We start from the raw sequence: 23,301 nt of genomic DNA on the forward strand, positions 1-23,301 counted from the left end.
GTGCTGACATAATTCTAATGGATTTTTCTGGTGTTTTGGCCCCTTATGAGCAGGAACAAAATGGCATTTCATCAGAGGTACTGGTAAATAACACCTTAGAAACACAGATGTTGTCAAAGAGAAGACCCATATTATGCTAGCCGAGGTGACAAGAAATGTAAATCCGGAGCACAGCGCGAGCTGTTCACTCATGCATCACTTTTACAGCATCCAATTAACATCTGGCAATAGCTATAATTTTCCTTTGTGGCAGCTGGATGAGTGACGCAGCCAGAAATCAATATTTCAGGGCAGCAGAGGAGGGGGAAAATCAGTGATGAAAATGATAATTTAAAACCCAATGAAGTATGGTGGCTGGGGGAGGGAATAGGATTATTTTGCTATAATGGTGTGAAGATGGATAGAGAAACAAGTATTTTAATCCTAATTTCCAGAGAGCTTAATTTTGCTGTAAAACAGGAGGTGAAGCCCACGTTGTTAAACTGGTACTGAACCAACGTAAGTGAGGGACGTGTCACCAAAGCTTCATTTAACTGCTTCCTATGGCTTTGTATCAATAGCCAAAAACACTGCCATACAGATGCTTTCTGCATTAATGACAGCACATTTATTTTTAAAATGTTAACTACAATCCAGATTAGCAAAGGCCTAGCAATTAAATCAGTATTAGGAGCATTTTCAGTAGATTAATACGCAGATTAACCGCACGGTTTAAGTGGTTTGCTTTGCAATCATTGTCTGACACTCCGCCTAATTAGTTATTCCATCTGAATGCTAATAGCTGCAAATTGGATCAATGGCCCAGGGACGGCCGAAAAGGCCATCGCTTGACTTTAAATATAACTAAGCACTATGTGCAGCGTTCCCAAGGCTGTTAAGCCCAAAGCTTTGAAAATACAGGGACGACACAGAAGAACAGCCACACAGCTGTGGCCAACTTGTATTTATTACACACACACATATATATATTTCAGGTTAAATGACCAGAATTGCATTTCAATGATACCTGCAGTTAAGAAATTTAGCATCAAGCTGAGTTATTCCTAATAAGCTGCCAGTGCCGCTATGAACTGGCTCACAGTGGAGAAAGATGTGATTTTTATGACAGCTTCTTTCCCCATCTTTTCCTACCCATAAGGCCTGGCAATGCACTTCTGTTCTTGTTATTTCATGCACGGGTTTATGTTCCTAATGCCCATGTGGCAAGCAGAACATTTTAGGGCCATTATGATGCTTTTCAAATGGCAACTGTCTCTCAGCCTTTGCTTCACATTTTGTAACACCTGGCAATGGTCAAAATTAGTAACCTGCCATCCATCACGCCTCACTGCTTTCACTTCGCTGCATCTCATCTGGGAGGCACGCTCCTTTTGGCATGGGAAGTCTTATGGGTCATACTTTGAACCCAGGGTCTTTGGGGTGTTTTTTAGCGTTGCCACCATACATACAAACTGGGATTTTGGGGAGCTATTGCACAAATCTGAGTATGTGGATATTCCAGACACAGGTAAAATATCTGCTTACAGCCAAAGGAGGTGCTTTTCAGGTTGTTTCAGGTACAACTACAGAGACAGGCAGAAAATGAAAACTTTGGCTGTTTGCCATTAGGATTTTCTTTCCCTCTGTCCTATTTGGCATATAGATACGTGGGGAATGATTACACCAGCAGTACACATAATGCACCAGCTGCAGGTATAACTGCTCCAAGTTTCTGCCTTCTTTACTCCAGGTGAAATCTCTTCTGGCTTTTCCCCCAAAGCAGTTTTTTCCCAACCCTATCAAATGATCTGGATTTCTCAAAGAATTGTGAATGGCCCCGACTGGCAGTCATCGGCGAGTTGTCTTCATTCACTGCACTTCAGTGTTGTATATGTGAAAGGTGGCCACAGCTGTAGCCAGCAAGCCCATACAATATCCCACTTCAAACCCATCTCAAATAATACACCAGTCCAGCTAGGGCAAATGCCCTGAGCAACAGGGGCACCACATCGTGTCATTTCCTGGAGTGTTATTTTCTCTACAAAGAAAATTTTAAAAGGAAAAAAAAACCCCAGCCCTATCATTTTGCCTTTCTTCAGCTGCATTCTCACCAAATCCTCTCTCTGTAATAACCTCCTTATGTAGCACATCCTAAGAGAGTGCTTTGCAAACTGCGGGAGTTTATTGAGAGCCAAAGTCGTTTTTTCCTCCTGCCAGTTTAGCCAAGATGACTGTATCATTTCACAGCAATAGTAGTGAAAAAAAGAAAAATAAGAGGGAGGAAAGGTGCTACTTACTATAATCATCTATCTTGATTTCCATGTATTCTACCTTAGGCATTTGCCTGTCATTTACAGTCAGCTGCACATTTTCATTTACCTCCAGCTCAAAAATTTCTGAAAGAAGAAGGACAAGATCACGAAAACTTTTGGCATTGTTTGTGAAAAAGCATTTTAACATTTTATTGCCACCGTAATATTTGTAACACAGGTTTCCTTATGAAACAATCTCCTTCTAGTCCTCACAGACATCTAATTTAGTTAAGTCTTTGAAACCTCTTCCAGGTTCTGTGGTGGCAAAAAAAGCTATGTTCCTGAAATCAGTGCCATTCAGCTGATTTACAGCAAATAGGAATGTGACCTTCTGTGTTGAGGCGGTACTATGTGTTCCAGTCAGACATTTACCTGCCATGTAAAACTAGATATCAAGTGAAGAATGTCTGTGTTCAAGTTACTCATAAAAAATGGGGAAAGGGAGGAGACTTTGGAGGGCTTCAAGACCAGGTTGTGCTGCTACACAAGAGAAAATCCACAGGAAGGAAAGCCATGTGGAGAGTAGAGTGGACAAAGGTCATACAACCCTGCAACATCAGGTTTTGGAGCAGTCTTGGCTTTCAGAGTGTTTCAGGAATCATTCATTTTGCTTGTGTGTCTTATCCAAGGACTCTCTGGGACTGAAACAGAGGATTCCTTCCTCCTTCCCAGGATTTTTATACCCCACATCCTGGCCATGTGCTGTACTGCTGAGCCTCTTCTAGAAAAAGCGTCCATCCCCAACATCAGAAAGAGCAAGCCCTTCCCAGCTGGTACGGAAAGGGCCCATCTTTAGGAGACATTTCAGGTTGTATGCCCTAGGTGGTGGGAAATGGCTCCTAGTGATGGTGAGGCTCCTGAGCCGCATGGGGGAGGGATTCAAGGGCCGGGGGATCCTGCTGTGGTGGCAGTGATTCCTGGTTCGGGGACCCCATTGCAGTGCTCATGCCCATGGCATCAGGCTGGGTTTGAACCAGGGGGATCTAGGGTGTCATCTCTGCCACATGAACCCAAGGAGGGTTTGAGGGTTTCATTGACTGTAACTTCCCTTTTGGGTCACACTGATAAGTGGCTGCTCAAATAATGCTTACGTACCTGATTATCATGCCTTCATTGCCCACCTCTGCTGAATAGGCAGGCACCGCACAAAAACATGCCCTTCCCAGTTAATACATTTCACAGATCTTTCGGCAATAGTATATTGGTTCAATGACTATTCACCCTGCTCTGAAAAGCCTGGCTCATCTCTGTTAAAAGCACAACCCCCACAAAAGTGCCAAAGCAACAGCCTATTACGTTTAGTTAAATATTAAGATTCTCATTTAATTATGGCACACACAAGTGGCTTTATCAGCAGAAAGGGGCTTGCCACGTAGGGGAATTCAGTCAAGCCGTTTTATTTGTTCATATAATTGCATTCACAGAAAGCCAGGAAGACGGTGGAGGAAATAAAAAAGATTGGCATATCTCCTAAAGGACTTTCCTTTCTGCTTTAGGACCACAGGGAGCTTGAGTCTGTGGAGTACAAATGGTCATTGCTTAATTAAATGTAAGCACGCTATAATATTCAGTGCAAGTCACTATTATCAGATTATTGCAGAATACAGAGGAAAACTCCCTTTGTAGAGTAATGGGCTCATACTAAATAAGTAAATTCAGTAACATGCAACTGTCAGTTGCCCTTTATTCAAAAGCAAAAGAATGAGGAGGAAAAAGAACCGGGGGAAATGATAACCATATGCTGAAAGTCATGAATATCAGTAGGGGTTGTGTTCTGTGCATGACTAGATTGAGTTCTCTATGTAATGAATGTTACACATAAATACCGGTCAAAATAAAACTAATCTTGGTGTGGTTTATATTACTTTTTCAAGCCCTTCTTTTGCTGTTTCTGTTTTATAGTATCTCTCATTTAATTAATCCAGAAGTATTTTATAAAACTGTACAGGAGGCTAGAACACAGTTCATGAGAGGACTATCCTGCACATGCTGTTATAGCCCATCAGCCATCTCCATGTCTATGGTAAAATTAAGGTGTTGTGTTTAAGGGAGAAAAAAAGAAAGCCACGCTGGAGCTGTAGGTCAGAGCTAAGAAACTCTCCCGGCCCTGGGCTCAAGAACCTTGCAGGCATCACCAGGGCTGCTCTGGAGTTACGCTCAGCAAGGGCACTGTCAAGCCCAGGTCTCTGCTGGGAAGAAGAAGAGCTGATACATCCTTGTGCACAGACTGAGATATGAGGGGTCATGGGTGCAGAAAGACTGGAAAGCTAGGAGCTTGCAATCTGCTGTCAGTTTTACTTAAAAAAAGCAATTCTTGTCTACTAAAAGAACAACTGGCTGGAATAACTACAAATGCCAACTTTTGCTTATTTATAGCAGAAGTTTCACAAGGAACCAGACTGGCACATGGAGCTATACCCCTATCCTGCTCCTGCCAGCAGCAATAACATGAACACAAACACAAAGTGAGAGCTCTCCTCTGGGCAGCAAAACAAGTCAGCTCTCAAGGCACTTCTACCCAGAAGTTGTAGACCAGTGAGGAAACTGAGGCACAAGGAAATGAAAGATTTATCTCACAGTCCTCCCATAAGCAAGACGATGGCAGCTGGTCTAAGCTATGGTCCAGGGTACATTGTGCTGCTTTGCTTTGGCAGCAAAGATCTTTCTTGCTGCCCTTACAGGACAGTCACACAGGAGTAGCTTGCTTTAACCTAACTTGTACCAGGATGCTGCTAAATTTTATGCATGTCATTCTCTGTAAAGGTACTTTTTAGTTGGGACAAATTAATTGAAAAGAACGGGAGGATAAATTAGAGTTAAATGTACAATGCATCTCCTTAACAATATTGGACACTGTTGACACCACATGGAACACTACTGAGTATCTCTGTTTTAATGGTAAAGGATACAAGGTGCAGAAATCTGATTTTAAAAAATGCAATCAGGATTTGGGACTGCTCTCTACAGCTCCTGCTTACAGGCAGATCTTCCTAGGTGAGGTAAGGGCTTGAAATGCATGTTGCCAACAGAAATTGAGAGAACAGGGAATAAAAAGTCACACACAGAAACTGTTTAAGGCAAGATGGATCCTGCGCTTTTTTCTTACATGCCCTGGTGCCACAGGATTTTTTCCTTTGACACTCACCATCTTCAGTGGGAAATTAAGCAGCTCAGCATTTCACAGAAAACCTTTAGTTTGGGATCCAAGTTCCCTGGTTTGCTCTGCTCCTTTACAGATATAACAGCAATGAGTTGCTGTAAATCCAGTTAAGCTAAACTGATACCTGATAAATTGGTCACATACAGAGCAGCTAGAATAAAGGCATTGCTTATTATTTGGATCACAGCAATGCCTCAAGTCCCTACCTGCAGGTTAAGGCTGGGCTAAACTCTATGTTAAAATGGAAGATAAGGGTCTCCCATCAAAATGACAGGGGCAGATAGATCTTGGTTTCACGTGAGATTCACACGCTGCTATGATGTCTCGTGAGACTCATGAGAGAGAGAAAGGGGCACCTTGATTTAAGATGAGCCCTGCAGAGAAGGGGCAGGAAAGGCTGTCTATCTGAGGCTCCCTGCCACACTGACTTGGGTAAAAATTTGATATTTCTGGGTAATTTGTACTGCTGCAGGTGTGAAGGAGGAACGCCAGAAACCTCATGGCAGTCTGGGCTCTACAGGGAGTCCTAACCAGTCTGGCAATGGCTACAGCCAGTACCAAAGATTCTGATGGAAGAAACCTGTATTTTGAATAATTCCAGGTCCATGCTGGTGTAGATGTGAATCACTAGCATTAAAAAGCTCTCAGTGAACGAGTGCTACAATCCCGGTGAACAGATCAGGAAACCAGGCAGAGGTACAATCTGTGGGGCTCATTCCTCTGCGTTACCTCTTTCAACATGGTAATCCATATCAGAGTGATTTTTCTTTTTAATAATAGATTTTTAAAAATTTTAAAAATTTTAAAATATTTTTAAAATCATAGATAAATATTCCTAATTTTTGAGTAGGATATAAATCAATATTTGTGAAAGACTAACAAAAAGAGAGAGAGAGATATCTCAACTGTGCATTTTTTTGAGAAACTTGATAACAAATGTCATGGCCAAACCACTGTCTTCATACCCCAAGACTTGCATCTAGGCAGAGTCTGATCTCCCCACTAGTGTAAGTAAGTTTACTAAAAAGCAGCTACATCTCAGTGTCCTGCCTGGCTACTTTGCTCTGAAGATTGCAAGGCTTAAGCCCATTCTTACTCTGTGCGTCAGTTGTGTTGTGAACAGTCACCATCGGGACTCGGGGACCTTGAAAAGAAGAAGAAAAGAACTTGGTTAAATATCTGTCGAAGCACACACAGACACACGTGAACCTGGTTTTGAATTCCACGGAGCTGAAGACTCCTGAGACTCGCTTTCCATGCAAGAGTAATCTAAAAAGCAAATCACCCTGGTATTAAAAAGAGTCTATGAATAAATGACAGTACTGTAGACTCGAAGACATGTGAGGTTTCAAAGCCCTTTCCCAATGGACTACTAAATGCATCTTTCCCTAATTTGTAAACATTATAATTAGCACAAACACAATTAAATCACTTGCTTTTAAAATTATTCTAATGACACCCAAACATCACAGCACAAAGCACTTACATTTTATATGCTATGGATAACTGTTGCTGTTTTGCAAATTTCTTTGGGTTTTTTTTTTTTTTTTAGATGAAATAACACCAGTTTGGCTCTTACACTAAAAAAGACCACGTATGTGGTCTTAAAATGCAGCTTTTGAGTATTGAAATCAGTCAGTAGTATACAAAGAGGATTATCATTACTATGCAGTGCACGAGCGAACCACAGAATTCATTGTTATAGGACGCTACAGTCTTTAGGATGCTGCAGTCTTCAGCACAGGGTGATGTAGGATGCTATCGTGTTTAGCACAGTGGTCTGGATTCAACTCCTTGTTCAGAAAGTCACCAAGCGGCTGACTGATAGAAAAATGGGATGGTACATGAGATCACGTTCATTTTGTAGTTGCCAGCTTCTTTCTCCCTGTTTTTTTGATTATTAACTGCTGACTGATCTTAGAGACAGGATGCTGGGCCAAAAGGACCTTCAGTCTGACCCAGAAGAGGTTACAACCATACCTGTTCGTAGCTTTTCCAATGAGTTTGACAGTACTGCTCAGAAAGATGGAAGAAGCACTGTAATGATGAAATGGTCAATCCTTAACCTCAGAGATGGTGGTTATCTTACTCTTCTTCCCCTTGTCCCATAATGTAATATGATGCAGCAGCAGCATGAGCAGCAGAGGCAAGATCATCATATGCCCAGCAAAGACCCAAAACAGCAGGGCCAGAGGGCTCCCACTCCATGAGTAGGTGAAGATCATAGAATCACAGACTCATAGACTCTTTTAGGTTGGAAAAGACCCTTAAGATCATTGAGTCCAACTGTAAAGCTATCACTGCCAAGTCCACCACTAACCCATTTTCCTAAGCACCGCGTCTATGCATCTACTAAATGCCTCCAGGGATCGTGACTCACCCGCTTCCCTGGGCAGCCTGTTCCAGTGCTTGATAACCCTTTTGGTGAAGAAATTTTTCCTAATATCCAAACTAAACCTCCTCTGACACAACTTGAGGCCATTTCTTCTCATCCTATCACTAGTAACTTGGGAGAAGAGACCAACACCCACCTCACTACAACGTCCTTTCAGAGAGCGATAAGGTCTCCCCTCAGCCTCCTCTTCTCCAGGCTAAACACCCCCAGCTCCCTCAGCCGCTCCTCATCAGACCTGCTCTCCAGACCCTTCTCCAGCTTCGTTGCCCTTCTCTGGACACGCTCCAGCACCTCAAAGTCCTTCTTGTAGTGAGGGGCCCAAACCTGATACAGGATTCGAGGTGTGGCCTCACCATCTTCATGGCAGAACTTCTTTTTTGTATACACTGTACTTCCAGTTCAAACTTACTATGAGATGAGGGTGTGCAGCTGGTGCACATTGGAACTGTCTGTACAAATGACCTCTGGAGGAAATGTTGTTAGAAACCGCTTTTCCTACTTTCTCGGGTTCCAACAGTCTGGTGGCATGCTGCTGGCATGCAGGGGAAACCTGCTGTTTGACTACATTGAATATCAAATAACCCAATGTTTTTTAAGCTTCAAAATTAAGACAGCTTAAAGAGTCTTGATATTCTCTGAGATTCAAGCCCCTTTAAGATGCCTTGAGTCCTTCAACCTACAAGCAAATTCTGTGTGATCACCAGTCATGTGCACCAGCAGTTTGTGTAGAGGTGGCTGAGAAAAAAGCCCCTGAAGTGCTGTAACTGACAGTATGCACAGAGATGGCAACAAAAATGGGTTACAGTGAGCAATCCATACTGGATGGGTGAGTGAAATAAGTTCTTGAGAGCAAGAAAGACTTTAGGGCAGTATAATTGTGTCAATGGTTTTCCCTGTGCTGCCAAGAAACCGGATCCCATTGCATGCAATCAGGAGTGTTACATGTAGACCTTCCCTATACGGAGAAGAGGCAGAAAAAGGGTTTTGTGTATTTTTTTTTTTTTTTTAAATCAAGCTGACTGATATGGCAGCCTGACTTTTGTTTCCTAGTAATTGAGAATTTTCTACACTAACAATCTGATTCCTTTGTCATTGCTACATTGAATGCATCTAAGTGAGTATAACGCACAGAGGAAAACTGTGTTTCACTCACCAGGATTTAGCTGAATTTACCTTCCCACTACCAATATACTTTGATATGCTGACTATATTTATGAATCTGCCCAGCTTTTTTTCCCTGCAGTACCAGAAGCCAGTCTGCTGGAAAAGCAACAAACATAATAAACAATTCATCATGGGCATGATAAAATCATCACTGAAAATAAAAGGAAACCTCCCAAATGACTTCAATCGGACCTAGAGCAGCCCTTTAATTAACACAAAAATGCCTAACAGAAAGAAAGGGATAAAGAGAGAAATACAATGTAAATACAATAAAATCCTTTTATTTTCTAATTTATTTTTCCTTTTTGTGTTGGCACTGGAAAAACTGTGAGAAATTAATAAATAAAGAAAAAAGCCATTCGGTAGTTGAGAAAATTCCATATATTATATATTGTGTTTCCATAGTCTCTCACTACCTTGCTGTCATCTCTCCAAATCAATATTTTAAAGTGAGGTCCCATACAAAGATTCAGTTTGATGTAATATAAAATAAAAATATTTTTAAATATGCATCCGTATCCTTCAAAAAGTAGACTTTTGAGTTTCTCAATTTTTACTTTTCAACAAATGAGGAAAAATGCTAAAGACAGAAATCTACAGAGTAGAATCACTAGGTTTGTGTGAAAGGTTACTCTCAATAGTCAATATTCCCAACGACGACATTCCAGTTAAACACCACTTTCCACTTGTGAGCGGGCTGAAAGTCATTAAGAGGAAAAATCACCTTTTAAAGGAATTATGTAAGTTGCTTATTTCAACGCCAATTTTTAAAGTAAACCAGCCTAGTTACACACTAGGCTATGTCTCTTAACACACACACACACACATCAAAAGTCTTTCAACACTCACAAGTTCAGTGCCTAATGCCTGACAGGGATAGAACGAAATTCTTGAAATTAGGAAGCGTATATTCATTAGCTGCCTCCCATACTTTATTTTTAAACCTATAACGGTGTGACAGTCCCATTACACATGCCATCTGGAAAATGCCATCCACTGTCATTTGCGGATCCGAAAGTGAAACCTAATTTGTTCAATGAACTGCTGGGAGCTGACAGAAGCAGAGCGAGGGTGTTCTCTGCTCCATGTCTCCTCTCTCCAGAGCCCCTCCGAACGGGCTTTGACTGGGACTCCTGAGCCCTGGCACATTCTGCTTCTTCTGCTCTTTAATCAGGGCCGATGAGCGCCTGTGTCTACCCATCCCCCTTGGAAACTTTGCAAATGCTCTGCCCCTTGCTTAGAGAGGTCCCGAGCCCATGTGAGCATCAGGTGCAGGCTGGATTTAAGCATCTGCTTGCCCTCCTTGCAGAATAAAACACAAAGTGCTCCAGTTTAAGAAAGTAAAGCAGATACCGAGCTGTTGCGCCCCCGATGTGAAAAGGTAAGAGAAACCCAGCACATACCCCATAACCTGGACCACTGTCCCCAAAATCATGGGCAGGCCACTTTCCTGCATGACAAAGGGGATGATGATGCTGTCGGATTTCTTCCCCTGGCCCCGGGCGCAGAGGGGTAGATACAAGCAGGGCTGTGATATGCTCCGAGGTGTGGGCATATTTGGGATGCTGTATGGGCCCTGTAACTACGTTTTCACTCTCTGCATCTCTCTGGCAGGAGCGGGATGGGGTGCACTGGAGAACTAGCAGCTGGAACTGATTCACATGGCTTGCAGGCTCTGCTCCCCTCTCCTCAGCTCCAGCGTTCCACCAGCTAACTCCAGTAACTTGATAGCATTTTTATTGCTGCTGCTTTATTTATAGCTTAAGAGAAAAGACCTAAACTATTGACAGGAGAACAGTAGTGTGTATAGACATACTCTATAAATTCCAGGATAGACGCGTAGTTAATGCTGCATAAATCTCTAGTTACAGGAATAAGATTTTCAATTAATACAGCTAAAAGGCTGGCTTTATCATAAGGCCTTTGACTTAAAAAATGTTACTGTCATTATCCATGCTAGAAGTAAATTAAGCCATATTACTATAACTGCATGGGCAAATTTATCATCAAGGAAGTACTACCCACCATGATCTGAAAGAGCACAGAAACACGGTGCCTCAGTAATTTGAAAAGAAGCAGCATTGGCCGTGGCTTGTCATTGATTTTTTAAGCAGCTTTCGTTATTATTTCCAAGAGGGTTCTGCTTAAACACTATCAGAAAGAAGCAGCTCTAGATATTTAGGTGGTAAGGTATAGATTTCCAGATAAAAATGGAAAATCATATGACTTCGAATGAAATACTTACCAGATATTTATTTTGTAATATTTTAAGAGAATATTCCAAAGTATTCTTGATGTTTTCATCACTTAAGCAGCATAGGAAATTATACTAGCTACAACTTTAAATGAAAGTAGTGATTATAAAAAGAATATGAAGTAAAATTGCAAAAAAGGTAATAAAAGTTGTGTATGTGTTAAAAAAGGAAAAAAAGAGGAATTGTCTTATTCTTCTCATCCGTATTCTCAAAGGCTTCAATGTGGCAGATAATTTCAGACCAGAAGCTAAATTCACAGTGTGTAAACAATGAAAATTCAAATACTCTCCGCCAGCACCACCAGCATATCTCTTAAGCGCTGATGAATGATTTAAAAGAGCAGCTGCAAGCAATGGGAGCTGAGAGGGTCTGGCTCTGCACAAGTGAGATAATTGGCAACAGCCATCTCTGTGTACAGATTCCAGATCTCTTTATTTGCTAATCCATGAATTATTTATACGTGCTGCATAAAGTTCATATGTTGGGGTGATACTATCATCCTAATAAAGACAGACATGGGGAGTTCTGTGAACCACTGCTTACAATTAAAACATTTTCCCATTTACAGTATTTCCCAGGCTATGCAAGACAGATGCTCGTGCTGTTTGCTTTGGCAACCTTGTTGACACAAACATCAAACAGATTTGTGCTGCTATTCACCCTCCCCAAGGCATTTAACTTTTTAATCTAATCTTTACTTCCTCAAACGTAACTTGTCTTGTAAAATAATCAATACTGTCTTGTTCTCAGGCAACATGCAGAATTGCACAAACCACACTGGTGGTACTCCTTGTTTCTGCTCCATCTGATACTAGTAATAAATTTCATGCTTACTTTATATATAAAAAGAGCAGAAAGAAATCTGGTTGTTCTGAGGCGGCTTCAGTTAGCAGTGTCTAGAAGGCAAATGAGCAGGAGATTTGTTTTTAATTATACTACACAGAATAGGTCTGATGAGTTCTTCAAAAGGTTGCTTGGGTGAATAAGCCTGGTCAGGTGCTCAGTCCATTCCATGGATTTTGAGAGGTGCTTACAAACAGCCGTGTGGGAAGCTGGGCCAACACTAACTGGCTCCATCCCACTGTCTGTCCGATGGCCACTGAAACACAGAAGGACATGGGACCTCTGGGTCTGAGAAGACCCTCCCTTGCCTCTTCAGGTAATTGTGTAAAAAAAGTATTGACAAACATCCTCTAAATCTAACTCTGGTTTTGCTGATGTAATTCCTATTGGTGTCTTGCTCTTCTGGCAGGAGCTGCCTTCTAACTTGAAGCCGCACTGGCTGTCACTCCGATTTACACCTTTTTGGGTTTGTTCCAACAAACTGGTTTCTACTAATCATGAGTATTCCCATTATAGTTAGAGCAGTTGTGTGTCCCCAGAGCTTTCATCCAGTAGGATAAACTAGATTGTTTTAGCTCCCTTTTGTAAGACAGTTTCTTTTCCTCTTATTCTTTGATGCAATAGCATTTCACATTCAGTTCCTCCTTCCGGGACAGAAATGACCAGGACTACCCCTGCTGCAGAGGATGGCTTAACTGGTCCTTATACAATGAAACTGCTACTTGCACAGCTTGATGGAAAATTGTTTGCCTGTTCTGTCCTAAAAAAGCATTTATCTCTTCCATGACCACAGCCAGTAGGCGGTTTGCAGGCATCCAGCAATCAGCGTTGCATGCCCAGGCACCCATCTGCTCTTCTGAGGCATTTGTGACTCTTGAGGTTCAAGCATACAAGAAAAATTCTTGTCCTGAGTCACTATGTGCTTAATTTTGCTTTTTGTACTATTAATTTATCCCACTCCAGCCCTGCACAACAGCCAGATTCACCAATATTTTTCTCTGCTTTCTGATGATGCTTATCAGCTTTGTGGCCTTAACAAATTCCATTAACTGTGTCCAGCTTTGGGTTCCCAGGCTGCTGGGGAGCAATCTAAGTAAGGTCATCTCCAAGACCAGCTCCTAATGAATCCTGCTGCTGATCTCCAATTAGCCTTATATTTCTCTTCATCATAATCTACTGCCTTCTTTCATTTAGCTGGTACTTAACCTTCCCTTACAATTCTTTCACTAATCCCCATACTCTCCTTCTTAATTAATATCATCCAATGGGGTATTGCAACGAGTGGGCTGAGTGAAAGTATTTCCTTCCTTTCATGAGGCTTTGGCTAAGTTTTCAAAAGCCATGATGCAATAATGCATGTGGATGGTTCCAAAGAGGAACATGGAAAACGTATGACCTTCGAGAAACGCTGCAGGTGCACTCATCCATTATAGTGATAGATCAGCTGTAAAAGGAGGTAGGTTAGAAGAATTTGCTTGCAGAGTTCCTGAACCTGATAGCGCACCACGACTGTGCACCTGGAGATGTAAGTACCAGAGACAGGAGGGAGCCACTCCAGCTCACGTGGGGTCACTGATGTCCCAAAAGGCTAAGGTATTTTCTTTGAGTACGCTGGTTCAGATCTATGGTTGGAAGAACAAATCTAAACGGAGGAATCCCCATACATTACTCACTTCTTTTTCCAATTTCTGTTCTATTTCCTGCTATTTATAAGCGAATCCCTCATTGACTTAACCTCTTTCAATTCAATTTTAATCCAGGCTTTCTTTTCCAAACTTTGAAAAGAGATAAAGGCAAAAGTTTAACATTTGTCCCTATTTTTAAAATGTACTTGTTTCTTATTGGATTAGTAAACAGTAATCCTAAGAGAAATACCATGTGTGGAGGAACATGCCTGACATTTTCTGTTTTCCATGCCTCCCTTGGAAAGCCTCTGGATAACTTAAGATGCCCATGGAGGTTGTGCATTCTCCATCCTTGGGAACTTTTAAGAAAGCACTATGCACAGCCCTGATCCATCTGGTCTGATCTCTTCTCTAACACTGCTTGGAGCAGGAGGTTGCACTAGAGACCTCCTAAGGAGGTCCTAAGACCTCCAGCCTGAATTTTTCTATGATCTTGTGATTCTGTGACTTAAAACATGTCATGAATAGCAGTGTAGTCACAATGGAGAGACTGGAGCCAAGTCCAGGTAGGGCTGTGGAAGGGAAGGAAGAACATTGCAGTCCCTGTTACTCCCCCCCAGTTCCTCTAATAAACATACTGCAGATATATTCAAAGGAAAAGAATATTTCCTTGTAATCACAGCATGAAGGAAAATACCTTCTTCTCAGTGCCATTTACAACTCATTAACACTGACAGAACAAAACCCCATTGCATATTTTGCAGTTATTCCATTAAAAGCCTAGTATAACTTGATTTAGGTAATCTTAGTTTATTCTTTTCCATAAGCAAAATTCTTTTGCAACAAAATAATGATATCCTAGCTAGTTAAATAATAACTGATGCTGGGCATTAACTTTAAAAAAAAAACAAAAACAAACCAAAAACTTTGCTTTGCATTGTCTAGTTATTAAGCTGTTTTTCTCTCATGAGTTCTCAGGTTTTAATATAGCCTTAATGTACTGACTGCATTAATAAAGAACAAAACAAGTATCATGCAAACAGAAAAGAAAAGCCAGCAATAACCTTACAGCTGGTCCAGCTGGCAAACAAGGTGAAAAAAGCAGTTTTCCTTAGAGGAAGCTTTAAATCTTGCGGGATGGTAACATCTGTACTATCCACAGCAGAATAATGAGTTCAACCAAGGTCGCTCATATAGCTGGAAATAACGCACATGCACCCTAGCCTCAACAAGCAGGAGGCCACTGCCTGATTTGTGAAGCTTCATTATTTGAAGCATTGGAGGAGGCCTGTTGTCATGGTCATTTATCTCCTATGAGTGGACTTCAGATAAAATTTTATATGTACGGAATGACCGAATGACAAGAACCCTGGCTGCAAGAAGATGATAGATCACCTTCCTCTGGGCAATGCCAGACGGCTTATATCTACAAGCAAGAGTCAAAATGAAAATGGGATCAAAGCATGTAAAAGCAAGGAACACGTAGTGCTTTGCAGAATGAGGTAATTTTAAAGGGGATAGGAGTTTCACTTTCATTTTACAATCTTTTCTTTTTCCATGCCCTGGAAATTACAGGTGCTTTCTATTCATTTTATTATAAAATATTAAGCATTTTTTTGTTCCACTTGTTTCATGTCACTGAGTATTTATGGGTACTTTACACTGCATTAAAGATGTATAACAATACAGTGAAATATTTTATAACATAAATGGTCTGCTTAAAGGAAGACAAAATGTGACTGGAACATCCACAAAAGCCACCATTTTAATTAATCTCAGACTACATTAATAACTACGTTGTTAACAGCTGATAGAAAAGGAGTTCTCTTTCAAATTCCAAACCACTGACAGCATCCTCTCTTTTCCTGGAAAAAAAGCTCTTGTGGTACCTTCTGTTTGTGCAAAAGGGATTTTTCATATCAGTCTGCTATTTTGAAGTCATACAAGCTTGTGAGGGAGCCAGAGCGAGCTCTCCCCAGCCTGCCGTCACCCACGGGACTTCTGACCTGTGAACTGCACACAATGGAGTTGAGATGCAAAAGCCAACCTCGGCTGTTAAGTAAGAAAGGGAGTCAAGTGAATGTAAATGTGAATTATATAGTAATTATAATATAAATAGGACCCAGAGATTAAGTCTGTGCGTGCTTTCAAACAGCAGAAACTAATTTATGCTTCATAAGCCTCAGGAAAAGTTCCAAAAAGTCACAGTTTGCCTGGAAGCACTAATTACAGCCTCCCATGACTGGGTATACAAAAACCCAAGCGTTGTTGTAATCATCCCTGTAAAGGAAACTATTCTGGTCACAACAGATAACAGTCACCCTCTGACCTAATATGTGAGCAAGCACCAGGAATGCCTTCCAGGCACAAGCAGGGCTGCTGTGCTCAGTTAGCATTCAGCTGGGTGGGAACCTGCACCCGCACTGTCCGGCCCGGCCGGGTTCCTGCAGGCCGTTATCACATTGCAGGACATTTAGCTGCACTTCAGCGTTACCCCCATGTTTCTTATGCATCTTGAATTTTGTTAGCCAGCTATTTTGGCTAGGATGCCTGGCTCGTGCAGTAGCACAAGGATGGCATGTTTTGGGGATTGCTTGCCCTGCTTCACCCAGAAAGACACCACCATCTTCAGACCCACATAGCAGGGACTGTCAAACACCGGCTTTCTACCCCTTGCTGTAAAGCCCAGACCCAAGCCAAGGACAGCTCAGATAGTTCAGAAAATCTGAACCCCTATGAGCTGCACATAAGGCAGTAAGTAGCAAACCTTTCTGTTGAAGTATATTGTATCACTTGCTGTGATGGAAAATAATGTAAATGGGGGTCAGCAGATCAAAACCATAATTTATTTTTGAATATAGAGAATATAGATACCACTCTGCTCTGGGGTGCAGCAGTAATAAGCTGCAGTCATCAGATAGCCCATAAAATACTCACAAATCCTTACTCTGTGGTTCTCTAAAAGATTTAAATTAGTGCTGTCCACTTCCATCCCCACCTCAGCCACTTGTTCCCATCCCAGCATTTCCCAGTCCCTTACAGTCCCAGTACAGAAATATTTGTACAGCCACCAGCAAAACCGCAGAAGAGCTTCTAGAACTGATCCCAGCAGAAAAAAAAAAAAAAAAAAAACAAAAACCACCACCAAAATAACCCCCACCAAAACCAAAACAACAAACCCCATTACATTTAATTTTCACTTAGTACAGTTCCTGGACCCAGTTCAGAGTGAGTTTATTTGTGGCACTAGTAGCAGACTGGTGAAAAAGCCCCCAAGGCGGACAGAGGATGGAGTTACCTCTTCCAGTGGCAGCCCTGACTTCGTCTTCCAGTCCTGTGGACATACAGGACTGTGGTTCTCCCAGGGGTACTGACGAAAAATACTATAAGGTGCTTTATAGGGGGTTATTGCATTTCACAGCAAGGCAAGGTGGGGCAGAGAGAAGCATGATCGATCAGGACAGCAGGTGGAAATCACCTTCCCCTGAGCCTCCCCCTCCCCATCACCACCTGGAAACTATCACTTATGGCACCTGCAGTAAGGAAAGCATCTAAGGTTGGCTCTCAGCCTTGGCTGGGGTCTTCATAGCTGTTGATGTGGCTATACTGAAGTGTGGTGGCAGCTGGTGCATACCCAGTTGGTAAAATCTGAGAAGCACCATTTAATATTTGTTTAAACAAGGACATGCCTATTGTGTTTGTCTATCCATAGGCTCTCGACATGGTTAATAAAACTCCCTTTCAGAGCTAATAGTTACTTCAGCATCTGCTTAAGTCTCTTTAGACTACCTCAACAACATCATTTATTATGATCCTTGCCAAAGGTCACCTGAATTGCCAAGCTCTGGCTCTCTTAACAGGACCAGCTGCACTTTGAGAGCATTTACTTGAATTTCAGTAAGAAGTGCTTTGGAGACTCTCTAAGATGCTTTGCCATTACCATGATGGGTAGTTTTATGATATTAGTAGTTGACACTAAACTGACATGCTTCAGAAATATTGCCAGGTAGTAGGCTTTCTACATAACTATGTTTACATAGGGATTAAACATAGGTATTTCCCCTCTGTTTCAGGCCCTGGAGTGAGGTACTCATATCCACAGCAACAAGCTTTCCCCAGCCATCTGCCAGAGATGCCCCAAGCCATATGAAGTGGTTACCTGGAGAGGTTAAATAGGAATTTCATCTTCTTCATCTCTCAAAAGCAAGAAAAAGAGTTTCTACCATTTTAACCTGGGTGTTATCAATAGAAAACACTCCTAATGAAACACTCTCCTTGTAGTGTTTGACAAGCAAACACTTTTTCCCTGTTCAAGTCCTTCTTAGAAGATCAGTACTTCCATATCACCCACAAGGAGCAAATTGCACACACATACACATCTACAGACCGAAAAAGCCACAGGATGATATTCTCCCTTGCAGCTGCACTGGGTCTCACCGTTCCTAATACACTCACAATGCTATAAAAACATATAAGATATAATGACATGCTTTAAGCCAAAATGGGTTATTATATTTTTTCATAACTGCTTTACTGCTGCTATAATTCAAAATTCAATCCCTCATTCAAGAGATTGTTGTCTGTCCTTAAAGGCACTGAGCAAAGCTACAGTGGCATGGGGGCCTGGCCTGGCCTGGCATGGGACTCCTCTGCTGCACTGAGTATCTCCAGCTCCTACTGCAGCTGGTGGGAGTTAAGAGCATTCAGCACCTGGGAGGACTGGCCCTGCACTTATTAAGGCCTGCGATGTAATTACAGACTAGTTATTGGATTGCTATTGAGATGAAACATCACGCAGTGCTGTGAGCTAGCAGCAAACGTGTGCAGCCATGCCTTGTTAACTCTTCAGTCTGGTATGATATAATCATTTTACATGCTGGTTTTGTTATGGGACTGCTCTCCTGCATACTAATAGCTGGGTTTCTCCTAGGAAGGTTTCTCTGCAGTGAATAGATTGAAGATTCACTTAATCTTTCTAAACCATTCTGGTAATTTATCCATCCAGGAGCCTGTATGCTCAGTCAGTAATGGATTTTGTTTTCACAACACCTCCAGGAAGCTGGAATGACAAGACCTGCTTGAGTTCTGTGAACAAGCTTGTGACAGAGAGAAAAATCAAACCCATGTGCCTTAACTAGCATTTTGCAGCTACTTAAGACTTCCCAGACCGCTGTTACCAAACATGTCTTTGAACTCTCCATGTCTAGTTACAGGCCAACAAACTAAAACAGCTATTATAAAGCCAACCTGTTTGTAAATACTTATATCACAGGTATCCATATGCAAGACAGCATTTAGAGAATCCAACAGTACTCCATAAATAACATGATTATTTTATTACAGAACTGGAGCAAAGAAAGCAATCCACTACTACTTTGCAGATATATTTGCCTAAATATTAAGTTGGTTTATAGTCCATAAATAGATAAATGTATCCAGGGAAAAGCTAAGCTGCATACTTTCATTATTGCTTGCACTGATGTTTATCCGGGCATAACGATTACCAAGCACAATCTGGTTCCAGGAATGCTGTTGATGAGATTGTGGCATGCAAGATTTCTGTGTGATATGTAAGGCAATCCACGAGTCATGTAGTTAGGTTTTGTAGACAAAATGTTGCTTTATGGACTTATGCTGTTGAATGGTAGACAGCTTACATTGATTTACAGCTGCTGGCATCTGCTTGTCCATAGGTAGTATAAAAAAATCCTTATCTCCAGGTTTTCCATTGCTTTTCAGGGATGGTAGGTCTGGCCCAAATGGCACAGGTTAAAAGGTCTGATTAAATGAAGGAACTGAGAAAGATGTAGAAAAAGGTTCATTATTCTCCTGCCTGAAGGCATTAGCCAACCTCTTATTGCAGGAGCTGGGCAGACATGTCCCTCATGGGTACGTTATTGCAAAAATCCTGAAGAGGGTAATTATGCACCATCCACTGATAGAGGCAGACTGCGGAGCTAGACACATTTCTGGTCTGTCCCAGTAGCCAATGGTGCTTTTCCTTGGAGTGCTGTCTCGCAATATGAGGAAGAAAATGGAGGTCACGATACTTGACTCAAGACGTGGCCATAGGCAAACCACTAATTCTCGCTGTACCTTTGCTCCCCGCCTGGTAAATGCATGAAAATGATCAGCTGGGGAAAGGTTGCAAAGGGCTTTACACATCTTCTGATAACTTGAATTAAGCACCTAGTACAGTATTTATTTTACCACCAATAAGAGTTCTATTCCCTCTTACCTGTATCCTGATAAATTGCAATATAGGATTACCCTGAGATTTTAAATTATATTAATCTCTTCCCGTTCAAAGTGACACAGATGTACTAATTACTGCCAGTAACATCTCTGTGATGATCCCATGGCCCCCTCATATTGAAGAAACTGAAGCAAAATGTGGTTTGATTCACTCATGGTGAAAGACAAATGTTGTGAACTTCTTTACTGAGGCAGAAAGGATTCAGACACTTTGATTCAGAAAGTAAACCCTACCAGCAGAAGTCCCTGGTTTTTTGTCATGAATATTACAGATGAAAATTTCTTATGAGTGATATGGTAAAACCAATATGTTTTTGTGAAGATATTTGTTGATTAAAACTCATAAGTCTAGGATTTTATGGGATTTTTAGGGAAAAAAGTTCCTAAAGTCAGCATTATAAAAAGTGCAGATGAAACTGACTGAATCCATAAGAAGATGGGCAAAATAAATGTTGCTTTGTTACATTGAAATTCATCAACAAATCCAAGCACTTTATTGCTTTTAATTTAGCTTTTCTTTGGAATGCATTCAGGTCTATCCAAATCAGCTGGTAATCCTATGAGAGAATAAAATACTAGGAGATTTTCCAAACTATATATCTCTTAAAAAAAGACAAAGTATTTAGGCAGTAATGGCATCTATGTATAGACACAATACTAGAAGCAATGCCCAGAATTTTATCTTTATTCACATTTTTTTTAAAAAAATAATAGTTTTTAAATCCTTGAGCTGAACGATGCCAATGGAAGTGGTGCTGGCTGCTGCCATTTCAAAGGATGTTCCCACCCACCCAGCTGTCGGCTGAGCTTATCTCACACTGCACAGCACATGAGGCAGCATTAATGACCCAGTTTTCCCACTTTTCTGACCACCTCCAGCCTCCTTTACAAGTTCTTTTGCAGGGGTGCTGGCTAGTGGGTTTTAGTAAAAACCCCTTGCCACATTACTAAAAGAAAGCAGGAGAGGTGCTAGTTAGCAATTACTAGCTGGGTTTAGAAAGATTGCGCTGATCAAGGACATAAGCCTGTTTTGAATCCTGGTCCCAACAAGCATAAATGCTGAGCAGATGCATCCTCCCAAAGGAGTTCTCATTATAAAGTAATGATTTCACTTAATGTCTTTTGTTACTTAAACTTGCCTACGTTAAAAATTTCTGTGTATATGGTATCCTCCAGAAGTGTAACCATGCATTTCAGACTTGTATCATCTGTGTGGGCAGGAGCTTGTGCTGCAACCACATCAGAGGGCAGAAAAATCTAGGGTTGTAAAATGATGCCAATACGTGGTTTTAGACCTCTTCATACTGGATAGGCTGACCCTTCCTAAATCGTGCTTTGGACTCTCGGTGTTAAAATGTGATTAAAAGCGAGGTTAAGACAACCTGCCACAAAGCAGAGCCAGCTGAGTTGATGGAACTTGGTAGTGAAAGTCTTTGCTGACTCCAACAAAAATCTGGAAAATAAAAGAAATGTAGAACAATAAAAGGACTTTTTAATGTTCAGAATAAACCTAATAAGTGGAAGCAACAAGTAAAGCTCCTAAGTGTTCCCATGCCCAGATGGTGTTTCCATATTGCACCAAGAGGAGGAATGAAGATAATTAAATTCTCAAGAAAGTTTAAGGAGATAAGAAGTTTATAGCTACATGCTGCCTCTATAAAGAATAAACTTGCAGCACTTCTCTTTAAAACTCATAAATACACAGACAGAAAGAATTACATGTACAATGGTATGAGGAACTTGATTCAGATTATCACTAATTTGGTTGCATGGCTTCTTCATTAGTATCAATCCCTCTCAGAGAAAATCCTTAAATTGCAACATTTTCCTACTCTGTGCTTCTGTACCACTTGTTCTCTGTTTATGGGACTGAACCAGGATTTTATCTGGCAGGACCTAAGATCTATAAATCCTATTTTTAATGATTTCCCAGGCCTGTAGGCACCCTTCAGTACTATAGGGCCAGGAGTGTAGTTACAGAGCTGTTGTCATCATGGCTGCAGGCTCGGAGGACATACCTGGAGAAAAGCAGATGAATACCCAGATAAATCCCTTTCCTGTTGGTTGTTTAGGTATTTTATCAAGCACAGCTGAGTTACAGCATATCATTTTGCTCTACAGCTACAAAATTGCCTGCTAGGAAAGGCAGAAATGACTTCATTCCTGTTACCTGTGATTACGGATCTACAGCATCTAGGCTAAGCTACTGATAACTGCAGTGCTGGAGAGGACATCCATATCAGGTGATACTTTAACACTTTTGTTAGAAGAGTCTGTTTTCCTTTCTCCAAATAGAGAGACAGCTTTAAAGTCATTTAACCTGCAAAATACTAACAGTAAAGACTACCAGTCAGCTACAAACATAGGTTCCAGCAGAGATAATCTTCAAAAAGCTCAGATAAACTATAGTGATTTTATGGTATTTTGAATCAAAACAATACTACTATTTTTGGAAAAGAAGGAAGGACTCGAGACCTATAGAAGAAGATAGCGTTCCCTGTTACAAGTTACACTGTTGTCTCTTTTCAAAGCGAAAGCTGTTTTTTCTCAAGTCAGTGGATGAATGAAAGGATAATACACAGTGCAGTGGCAAAGGCACTTCTCTATCACCAGCAACCATGCCGAGCATGAGACAATAGCTTTCTCTTAGCCCTCATTATGGTCCTCTCCCCTCTGTGTAACTACCAATTTGCTTTGTGTCATCCCTAAAAATGATTAATCCCTTCCTGATAACGCATGATTACAGAGAATTTTAATTAGCAAGCTGGTAGGCATTCCATGAACAACACACCCTCCTGTCATTTTCATCATGCATTAAGTGGCATTAATTGCAGCAACGTACGCATGTGCCAGAGGTCTTCCTCACTATTCCTCTTGTCTCAAAGCTAGAAGGCATTAACCCTTCGTGGGGAACCTCACACCTCCCCAGGTTGAGCTGGCCGAGATCAGCTTACGGCTGAGGTCAGTTGATGGAGACTGACCAACTAATGTAAAGGATGCTACAACGCTGCTGTCTGCAACAGCAGGGACTTGAACTCCAGGACCCAGGATATCTTTGCCAGTTCTGTCTGTTCAAGCAAAAGTCTCAGTGACTTCACAGATTTTTCTATGAGTGAAGATGCTGTAACCAAACCTGCTATACACAGTCAGAGTAAAAATTAGCCTGCAATAGAAATTGTTGCACGCCCTTTCTTCAGGTTCTTCCTCCTTTCTGGCAGGTTACACTGGGGAGCGAGGGAAGGAATCACTGAAGACAAGGTGCACCTATTTAAAATGGAAATACTAAAAGACTGCATGGCTGACTACAGCAGTA

General features: G+C 41.4%; 1 protein-coding gene across 3 annotated transcripts in view; it reads right to left on the reverse strand.

Annotated features, from left to right (window-relative positions):
- The window catches only part of DPP6 (dipeptidyl peptidase like 6), a 576,690-nt gene that overhangs the window by 11,532 nt on the left and 541,857 nt on the right, over positions 1-23,301 (reverse strand). For all 3 annotated transcript variants that reach the window (XM_064445043.1, XM_064445042.1, XM_064445044.1), the window contains exons 17-18: positions 6,548-6,595; positions 2,277-2,375 (exon numbers count right to left, since the gene is read on the reverse strand). In XM_064445043.1, coding sequence (XP_064301113.1) covers positions 2,277-2,375; positions 6,548-6,595 — 147 coding nt within the window. The remainder of the gene's footprint in view (positions 1-2,276; positions 2,376-6,547; positions 6,596-23,301) is intronic.

This window comes from Phalacrocorax carbo, chromosome 2 (genome assembly GCF_963921805.1).
Source record: "Phalacrocorax carbo chromosome 2, bPhaCar2.1, whole genome shotgun sequence".
NCBI lineage: Eukaryota > Metazoa > Chordata > Aves > Suliformes > Phalacrocoracidae > Phalacrocorax > Phalacrocorax carbo.